An 11,183-nucleotide genomic window follows, 5' to 3' on the forward strand; every position below is an offset into this window, starting at 1 on the left:
CATGATACATCACGATTACATCGCAAAATCCAAGCTGGCGGCGCCCTTATTGCGAATAGCGAGAATTGAAAATACAACAAAGTGAGACAAAGGCAATGAATATTTTTCATTTTTTGTACAATTTTACTTTTTTTTGCTCCAAAATAGTACACAAAAAACAAACAGTATAATAGCTGAATCTTGTTAATATATCTAGTCGTCCTTCGTGCTTCTAAGTATTTTAATAACGCTTTTTGTTTATAGCGACGTGTATAATAGCCTATACTTTTTTTTACTTAATTCCCTTAACAATGATTAAACTTTGGTCATAACGTAAAATATTTCTTTGGCGTCTTGTTTCAAACAATGACTATTTTCACCACGAGAATACAATGTAAGGGACACAATAAGGACTTTTTTGACAACGAAACTGAAACGCGAGTTACATATAACTCGAAAGATCCCTCCTACCAAAAAAGGTGATCCGATTTGTTTTTGTTTTGAAATAATATATACATTGGATACCTTCTATAATAGAACGAAACAAAACATTGTCAAAAATAACGTTGACAAAATACTATGTAACAAAATAACTGAAAGCCAAACAATTGCTATGGGTTCATCAGTTCTATGATTGTCATAAAGTACTGTGATTATATATCTACGGGTATTTTTTACCCCTAAATAATTTGCACTTCTCTTTTTCTTTCAGTGAGATCAAGCAAGATACATGGCTTTTTTAAAAACTTCTTTACTGTGATATTTCCGGTTGAATTTGGAATGGCGGCGATTACAGATTTACGATACGTATTTATAAATCATATGTATCTTTTTCCTCTGATCCAAAAACTGGAGTTGAATTACTGTGAAAACAAAAGGTTCTCTATATAAGTTCCTAATAAAAGTGTCTTTTTAGTAACTTCTTAGAAGCACTTGCGATGGACGATGCTGGGGCCAGATTCGTCGTATTCCTGCTTACTGATCCACATCTGTTGGAATGTAGAGAGTGATGCAAGAATTGAGCCACCGATCCATACAGAGTATTTACGCTCTGGTGGTGCAATGATCTTGATCTTCATTGTTGGTGGGGCCAGAGCTGTGATTTCCTTCTGCATTCTGTCAGCAATGCCAGGGAACATAGTGGAACCTCCAGACAATACAGTGTTGGCGTACAGATCTTTCCTAATGTCCACATCACATTTCATGATGCTATTGTATGTGGTTTCGTGGATACCAGCGGATTCCATTCCCAAGAAAGCTGGTTGCAACATAGCTTCGGGGCACCTAAATCGCTCGTTACCAATGGTAATAACTTGTCCATCAGGAAGCTCATAGCTCTTTTCAAGAGATGAGCTGGATGCAGCCGTCTGCATCTCCTGCTCAAAGTCTAATGCAACATAGCACAACTTCTCCTTGATATCACGGACAATTTCTCTCTCGGCTGCAAGAAAATGGTAAAAAGAAACGCACAAAATTAGAAACGTTACGCAAAGAGAAACAGTAACCTGCATCAAGAGTGAGACATTTCAGGATATTAGAAACACAATAATGATTAAAATACGACAAACAAGGCCATTCTATTTACCTGTTGTTGTGAATGAGTAGCCTCTCTCTGTGAGGATCTTCATGAGATAATCTGTAAGATCACGTCCAGCAAGATCCAGACGCAGGATAGCATGGGGAAGGGCGTATCCCTCATAGATGGGGACTGTGTGGGAGACACCATCACCAGAGTCAAAGACGATACCGGTGGTACGACCAGAGGCGTACAGGGACAATACGGCTTGGATGGCGACGTACATAGCGGGGGTGTTGAAGGTTTCAAACATGATCTGAAAAGAGAATATGAAAATATTTTGATTAATCAATGCTTTTATTCTTAAAATACCTGTTTCACATTTCTACACGTGCTCATTTTAAGTGATTGAGCGCAGTCACAAGTTCATTGAACGTAGTTATCAAATTATTTTCACGTGTCACTTTGGCACTCGCGATATAATCCCTTCTTGTGATTACTTTCTTGGAAATAGAAGTCTAACATGCAGTTAACAAATGTAATTTGTAAAGAAAATGTAGTCTTTTTTTTTTAAATAGCCGAGGAGCGGAAACGTTAACGCTTCTCAAAGCTGTGGCGACAACAATTTTTGTCTTATTTTCGCCTACAAACATGCATATTTGAAAACGTGTATACTCCCTTCATTTTATAGTATTTGACACATTATACAGTATATTCAATCGAATCGAGCAGATCATCCATTTTTCATGTGAAACAAAATACATTTTTTACTAAAAATAATTACCTGTGTCATCTTTTCTCTGTTTGCTTTGGGGTTAAGTGGGGCCTCTGTCAACAGCACGGGGTGTTCTTCTGGTGCTACACGGAGCTCATTGTAGAAAGTGTGATGCCAGATCTTCTCCATATCGTCCCAGTTAGTGACGATACCGTGTTCAATGGGGTATTTCAGGGTGAGGATACCTCTCTTGCTCTGGGCTTCATCTCCTACGTAGCTGTCCTTCTGACCCATACCAACCATCACACCCTGGATTTCGACAAAATTAGCAAGGATAAACATTAGTTGACTTTTTACCAATTAGAACAAGTTCGTTTTTTGTAAAATTATTTACGGTAATACAAATTAATGATCAGCTCTTCTCACTTCCAACTCAGTTTGATCACACTTTGATGCAGGCCTATCTTTTTACTGGATTGGGGCCTATATTATTAGATCTACCAAAAAAACGTTGACAACGTAAAGAAATCAGCAAGTTTAAAAAACCCACCTCGGCTCACTTTTTGAAACTTGGTCCCATTTGTAAAAGTTACTGATTTAAACTTTATCATATTTATATAAATTTAAAACATTTCCAGAAGTGTTAGGTGTCTTTAATGTGCAGATGCGATATTAATTTGTAAGCTTTCTGGAACGACCTGAAAGGTTATTATCTTGTTCTTGCATGGTAAGCCAATATCCTATTGTGTTTTGTTTTATAATAATCATGATTAACATGATTAATGATTGAATTAAACGAATAACAAGTAGGCTTGTAATCTTGTTGGAAACGCTGTATTCTGTTGAAATAAAATAAAAACACTGATTTACTGTTGGTGTTTAAAATGGGACCAAGTTTCAAAAAGTGAGCCGAGGTGGGTTTTTTAAACTTGCTGATTTCTTTACGTTGTCAACGTTTTTTTGGTAGATTTGTTTTCTTTTTATGAATGAAGCCAAGCAGCTCCAAGCTTGGAAAGTCATCAGGTTAGGATGTGCTCCATAAAACAAATAAAACGAAAAATAGATGTTTGAAGTTGCAATTCTGGATTCATGACAATAAATAATTAAACAAAACTTTATCAGTCGTTTATTTTAAAACTTGCTTGTCACACGTGACTGTAATGTTAAGAGGCGTACACAATGATCAATATACATTTTAATATATTTTAATTATTCAAGGCAACGTAAATATGTAAAGAAAATGTAAATATGAACAACACACACCCAATGTTGACAATGCCAGAGAGACACAGAGAGTAAGTCCGATTTAGGCCTACTTCAAGTCGGAACTGGTAAATGCGCATTATATTTAAGCCTAGACTACGGAAGCGTCTAAATGCCTCGAGTAGGCAATATAATCGTGTTTTAATGTTTGTGGTTCTTTGAAGCCCTGCGGGGCAACCTAGTTCAATATTCCTATTAAGCGGCGGTTGTCGGCGATCTTTCGTGGTTTGTAATTTTCATCATGCCCTGCTCTCTATCGGGAGCTAATTTATAGTTTAAGCTTGTTGGATATCCATATTTCGTGGTTTCTGGTTCTTTGTAGCCATGTGGGGCAATCTAGTTGCATATCCAAATTTCGCTGTTTGTGGTTCTTTATAGCCCTGCGGGGCAATATAGTTGGATATCAATATTGAGCTGCAGTTGTTGTTGATCTTTCGCGGTTTGTGGTCTTAATTTGTTGGATATCCATATTTCGCGGTTTGTGGTTCTTTATAATCTGGCTTGTTGGATATCCATATTTCGTGGCTTGTGGTTTTTTGAAGCCCTGTGGGGCAATAGTTGCATATCGAAATTCCGCGGTTTGTGGTTCTTTATAGCCCTGCGGGCAATCTAGTTGGATATCAATATTGAGCGGCAGTTGTTGTTGATCTTTTGCGGTTTGTGGTCTTAATTTGTTGGATATCCATATTTCGCGGTTTGTGGTTCTTTATAATCGATAGGCCTGTGGGAAATCTGGTTGGATATCCAAATTGCGCGGTTTGTGGTTCTTTGTAGCCCTGCGGGGCAATCTAGTTGGATATCCCTATTAAGCGGCGGTTGTCGGCGATCTTTCGCGGTTTGTGATTTTAATTTCCCTTATCAAGCCCTGCCCTCTATCGGGAGCTAATTTATAGTTTAAGTTTTTTTGGATAACCATATTTCGTGGTATGTGATTCTTTATAGCCCTGCAGGACAATCTAGTATATATCCAAATTTCGCGGTTTGTGGTTCTTTATAGCCCTGTGGGGAAATCTAGTTGGATAACAATATTCAGCGGCAGTTGTTGGCGATCTTTCGCTGTTTGTGATTTTACTTTGTGACAATTTATAATATTTATTCCAAATATAATTTCAGTCTGAGCTGTGAACAGAGCCACTGATAAATGTGTTTTTAATGACGAAGATATCATGATAGTCAGGCATGGTGAAAGCATCTGGATGGTGAAAGTAGGCCCAAGGCCTAGGCCTAAATGTGAATAAAAAAATCAAACATGTTTGTTTGATGAAAAAATATATAATATCACAATAGCAATGGATGTTCGAAATGGTGATATTCTTGATTTATGACAATAAATTGGTTAATAAAACATTAAAAAAAAAGGTGGTGGGAAGTTTCGAACTTGGGCAAAACGTCATAAGTGGATTAGAAATCCATGGCCTTAACCACTTCGCCACGGGGATGTCCCGATATAACGACGTGTGAAAGTGGGGTATTTATTAATATGAATGTATGCTGTGGTCCGGAAAGAATAAAAGAATTGTGAAAAACTTGATTTTTTGGCGAATGGGATCCAGAATTTGTATGTAGGGTATCCAGGAAAATGCTAGGGTATATTTTGAAAGTGAATCTCAAAAAGTAGTGCGACAGTGACAGCCATGTATGGCTGTAGCAGTGACGAAAGATTCTGGATATCAGTATGATTAGCTATGATTTTACACTAATTTTGGCTATGAAATACCGCGTGAAATAATACAAGAATGTTTGTTTATTATCAAACAATCGGATTGACTGTAAGATTGGTGTAACTTTTTGAATTAATGAGTTATTAAAATATTACACTTTGGACAGTAAATAAGATTTTGCATGGTTTTAGATATATTTTGTAACCAGCGAAAAATATCACAGAACAATAGCGTTTTGTTTCGTGTAAATATAGTCCGCGGTGCATCTGTTTATTCTTCTTTATCAGTCGTTTTTTTTAAAACTTGCTGGTCATGCTACCGCTTGACTCTAATATATGGCATTTTTATTAATCAATATGTTGAGCATATTATAATGTTTTTAGGTTTTTTTGTACAAATATTGTTTGGATATTGTAAATAATTCCTTACCTGATGGCGAGGCCTGCCGACAATTGAAGGGAAGACGGCTCTTGGCGCGTCGTCTCCAGCAAAACCAGCCTTGCACATACCGGAGCCATTATCGATGACCAAAGCGCTCACTTCGTCGTCACACATTTTGTTTGGTTTCCTTTCCTTTCAAGTTATTAACTGTAAAGACACAATGACGATACAAAAATTAATATAAATATCACAGATCTCTTTATACACAACTCTTTCAAACTGAAATTCTTTTTTTTTTTTTTTAAATTAAATGAAAATAAAGATGTGTTTCACTTCAAATGATATGACAGCTCCTGTTTAATTACTGTTGGCTATAAATAATTTTCTCTATCCAATTAAAATTCCCGTTCGGCCAAGTCAGAACCATTGTTTATTATTCCATGACTCATAATTTCAATTTGAGCGCTTGTTTACCAGCCGTTCAAAGTTTCAACCAATCACAATCGTTTCAATAACCTGGAGTTTGACCACACCCACACCACTACCATATAAAACGACACCACGTAATTGTGACCAATCGGATGCCGCGACCCTGTTACTCATGAATTACTAATAACCTAGGCGGGGTTTGGCGAGGTCAGTGATTATTATAATGTACTTTGGCTTGAAACGCACATGGCTGACAGACGATTGAATACCGATGAATTGGGATATGAACATCGCATCACTGACAAAGCGATTAAGTAGAATATCTATCGCATCCATCAATTTTCAAGAACAGTAATTTTTAAGCAAAGGGGAAAACAAATAGATAAATATGGGGAGAGCTAACAAAAAAAAAGTGAATTTTATGAAACACGTCACTATCAAAATTCAATTCAGGCAAATATAGGAGCGGTGCATATCGACGAAGTACATGAAGTTAATCTTTGATTTAAATCATGTAAAGAACACTTTCACGACAAAACAAAAACACAATTTTATGTTTATCATCACCCAAATAGCGAAAGAAAACGAGGGCTGCAGCTACAAGCATGATTATCAAATATCGGCAGATGTGTCATTAAATTTAACGACCACCGGCTGCCATGTAGTATGCCACACCCATGTTAATGTAAAAAAAAAAGAACACATCGAATCATACAGATACGGCGCGTTTCAAGTAAAATTGAAAAACAAATAAAGACCTGGAACGATCATTTAGTGCAAATATCAACGCTTTTCTAATAATAAAAAATGCTTCAGAAATTATTAACAAATTGAAAGGACAGGTCATCATGACTCATCAGGCACATGAAGCTTGCCGCGAGTTCCCCTTGCTATACCGAGGGTTGAGATCAGATCAGAAACACACTAAAAAAAGCTAGCAACGATCGACTATAATTATATATCAAAACTGGAGCACCAAAATAAACTACTGCGTTACACAAAACGTCAAATATCACAATGAATGAATGATCAACAAAGAACAAATAAAAAAGCGTGCATTCAAACGCACTGAACGCCAGTAGCTGTCAAACTATACAAAGGCGATCGAACACGTGGGTACTACTGAAACCACTACGAATGGAAATAAATAGCAAATGTGATAGAAAACAATATTTTAGTAGAAAATCGAGATAAAATTTCAGTAGAAACTTACCAAATATAAAATCCTTTGGCTGGTTATCAGCTTCGATATCGGCACGTCTTACCTCAGTGGAGTTGAGATTAGAACAGGTGGTGTGTAACGGCTGTACATTTGCTATTATACGAACCGCGTGTACCACCTGACCCAACGAAACAAACCTTACCATATATGGGCATTATTTCTGCCTCGGCCGTGAGTAGATTAGCATAATCAAATCGGAGCATGCGTAAGGAGAGCCGATAGGGGGTTTTGCTATTTATATCTCTGTGAGGGTTTCAAATGAGTGCAATATTTTCTTCGATTTATTAATCGTTATTCATAGGGTGGAGTAGGTATTGAGAAAAAAATTGTCAACAATTATTTCATTATAGTAAATCAATGTTTGAATTTCTAAAAAGGCTGAGTAGAAATTAAATATATACAACGAAAGAAAGGGAGGCAATTTTGCTGGGACACCTAAACTGAAAATGCCCTTAAAATTTGACACGCCTGACCATTGTTCACAGACCGAGGGAGTAATAATGCTTTTGCTCCGGTTTCCAGGGTTTTAACAATAAACAAAATTCGATGTTGAGGCACAGGATTTCTAAGTTAGCCATCCCCGCCTATTGTAATTTGAGCTTTTTGAGTAAAAGTGGCAGGTCGATTTTAGAATTTTGACTAAATTATGCAGATGATGGTGCATAAATTATGTGATGGGTGGTGTCATTGAACTTCATGTGGGGTACTTCCGGGAATAATGTATGGGGTATTGAACGCCAAAAAACATACCACTGCATTGCCACATGCCATCTTCAAGTTCATGATGTTTGTCAGTCATTACTTTATTGGGGGTTAACAATGCAGATAAACAAACCATGGCAAAGGCCGTGCAGATGATGTGGGCATATTGAAAACTTCCAAGAACAAACCACATACTGTACCCTTGTAAATATGCGTCAATAATGCTATACAATTTTCAAGAAAACATCGGCTTAGTAAATTTTAGTATTAAATGAGCAGAGTTTCGATAGCTCCAATATCCGGTTTGAGGCTTGATGGCACTTGTCGTTTGAAAAAAAACCCAACAAAAACAAACAAACAAACAAACAACAACAACAAAAAACAACAAAACAAAAATACATAAAAACAAAACAACAAACAAACAAAACAAAACAAAAAAAGCAACAAAGAAAGAAGTGAAAAAACAAAAACAAAAAGCAAATATCAATTTACAAGGAAATCATATCTAAATTTACCACAATTAAAGAAATCAACGAAGTCAAATAATTTAATAATTAATCAAAATCATGAATTGAATGAAATGCATGTTAAGGGGCTACTACACCCCTCAATAAATTTGTGTCTATTTTTGCATTTTTCTCAAAACTAATAACACAGTGGTAACAAAAGTTATGTATATTATAGGGCAAGGAATCCAGTTACTACACTGGAATTTCAGTGCCTCGAGACAAACGGTACGTTATTTATGATAAGAAAAGAGGTACAGCTAGAATGATGTACCTCATTTCCGATCATATATAATGAACCGCTTGTCTTGAATCACTGAAATTTCAGTGTAGTAATTGGATTCCTTGCCCCAATAATATACATAACTTTTGTTACCAGCGTGTTATTATTTTTTGAGAAAAATGCAAAAATAGTCACAAATTTACCACAGGGGTGTAGTACCCCCTTAAATGATAAACAAATCGATGATAATAGAAACAACTTGAGATCATTTTTAAATCAAATGATAAAACTGAAAAAACAAACCATGAATTTAAATATATAAAAATACAAAACAACAATGAAATTAACTGAAATATTAGGCAAAATAAAAAAATAAACATGTTTCACGTCCCCTCCCGCTTCCTTGTTTGAGGTTTCCACAAATATATTTTTATTTTTTGAAATTCAGTTATAACTTTTCAAAACATATGTCTAGGAAGTTGGAATGCTTTCTATAGCCTTGTTAAGATACAAGAAACACTTTAAGAAGGTTTTGTGATCATTAGAGGGGGTGTAACTCTCAGAACAACAAATAAAAACGGGCCTCCTCCTTTTTCCAGGCATTATTGTATCCCGGTATTGTATACGCTAAAACAGCTCTAAGTATGGATATTTACACCAATTTTGCGATAAAAAATAGAAAATAAAAAGCCCCCTCCTCCTCCTTTTTTTCGAAAACCCGGACGTGAAACATGTTTTACTTTTTACTTGGGCTTAAATAAAGTAAGTAAAATGAAATAAAATAAAAAACAAAACAGAATAAAATGAAAATCAGTTTAGAAGTATCGGAACAAATTCTGAAGTATAAACTCGGGCAAAATCTTGGGTGCAAATTGCAATAAAAGTATTTGCCATATTAAAAATATGTTTCAACATAGGCCTAAATATAGACCGCCCTAGTACCATGACAAAAGCAAGCAATTACCATTTTTCAAAATGCGTTTTATTAGTGCTTAAAATTATGCAAGTACATGTATCTTCTCCCTGAATGAAAGTTTAACTTTATTAGTTATGTTTTATCTCTAAAAAGCTTAAACATTATGTACATAGAAAAGTAGGACAAGACATCGAAAAACCACAACAAAAGGAAGCAATGACCAAATAATTGCCCTTTTTTTAAAAAAGAAAGTTGTTGGTATTTGATAATTTGATAAACTAAATAAATCAAACAAAATTATATTTTTGTCATATATCTCGACAATAGTATAAAATTGGTTATTACTTCCTTTTAGGGCAGAATTATTGTCTTATTGTCACTTAATTTTAAATGAATATGTAAGCCACAATTTTTAATATATGAGGATCTTATTTTTAATGAATTTGGTTTTAATTTTAATTTTTTTTTGGCATAGGCTATTATTTTGTAAATTGGAATCAGTCTTATGTTTTTATGGCAACCGTGAGAGCAATTTTGAATTCATTCTTATGTTTTTATGGCAACCGTGAGAGCAATTTTGAATTCATTTTACCTAATTATTTATGCTTAAAATAACCAGAAAACTTTCCTCATGAGTTGTAGTATTACTTCATAAAAAAATTAAAATTTGACCGAAATCGTATGACTTTAAAGCTTTAATTTAATTTTCATATCTTATAATCGTACATATTTATGGCTTTAATAATTAAATCATTCATTGATTTGCTCATCCGGATGATAGTAAGAATCATCAAAATTCAGATTTGGCACATTTGTTAGTGTCATGTACTAACATAGCCATAGAGTGTTAGTGGTAAAGGGGGCATTTCGTGATCCATTATACCCGGCCCCAACTTTTCACAAAAAAGGTAAAAAATTTATACCACTGGAAACCTCCAGCTACATAATGTTTATGCAAAAAAAATTCTTGCAGATTACTTATCAAATTCGGAAAATCGGAATCAACTGAAATTTTGGGAATAAGCTTTTTCGTGGATATCTACTGAAAAAGGTAATGATAAAAACAGGATACTAGGATCACGAAATACTCCTAGAGCGGTTACTGCACCATAGCTGACCCATGATGCTTCGGCAATCGGCAGTATATTGTGGAATATCACTGTCACCCTGGGGGCTCATACCTTCTTGGGAGATATGAAAAGGGCCCAAAATAGGAATATCGACCTGGTTCTTATGAGCAGTGTCATCCCCTGTGGGGAAATTATTTTTTATTATATTCTTTACTTCTGATCTCTTTCATTTGACACCATTCAGGGTGTCATACCTTTTTGGATTTTGAGATATGAAAAGAGGACCCAAAATAGGAATATTGACACGGGTCTCATGAGGAGTGTGACCCCCGGTGGGGAAATACTTTTAATGTATCCTTTACACCTTTCTCTTTCATTTCACCACTCAGGGTCATACCTTTGGCATTTCGAGATACAATGGGACCCAAAATAAGAATATTGACCCAGGTCTTATGAGGAGTGTGACCCCCAGTGGGGATTTTGCAATGCATTGTTGTTGTTAATGAGTTATGTACGTTTTACAAAAGTGTTGTTGTTTCAGCCCTCTTTACAACATAATTCAAGAACCACAGGACCTACAAAAGTATATCTGTGATATCT

General features: G+C 35.5%; 1 protein-coding gene across 1 annotated transcript; it reads right to left on the reverse strand.

The window, feature by feature from the left end:
• Nucleotides 1-767: 767 nt before the first annotated feature.
• LOC140150674 (actin, cytoplasmic) lies at nt 768-7,294 on the reverse strand. The gene is made up of 5 exons (XM_072172748.1): nt 7,158-7,294; nt 5,564-5,722; nt 2,280-2,519; nt 1,565-1,811; nt 768-1,420 (listed from the first exon to the last, which is right to left on the reverse strand). Exons 2-5 carry the CDS (start codon nt 5,687-5,689, stop codon nt 903-905), a joined length of 1,131 nt encoding a protein of 376 aa, XP_072028849.1. The 5' UTR covers nt 5,690-5,722; nt 7,158-7,294; the 3' UTR covers nt 768-902.
• Nucleotides 7,295-11,183: the final 3,889 nt, after the last annotated feature.

Source organism: Amphiura filiformis, chromosome 4 (genome assembly GCF_039555335.1).
Source record: "Amphiura filiformis chromosome 4, Afil_fr2py, whole genome shotgun sequence".
Classification (NCBI taxonomy): Eukaryota; Metazoa; Echinodermata; class Ophiuroidea; order Amphilepidida; family Amphiuridae; genus Amphiura; species Amphiura filiformis.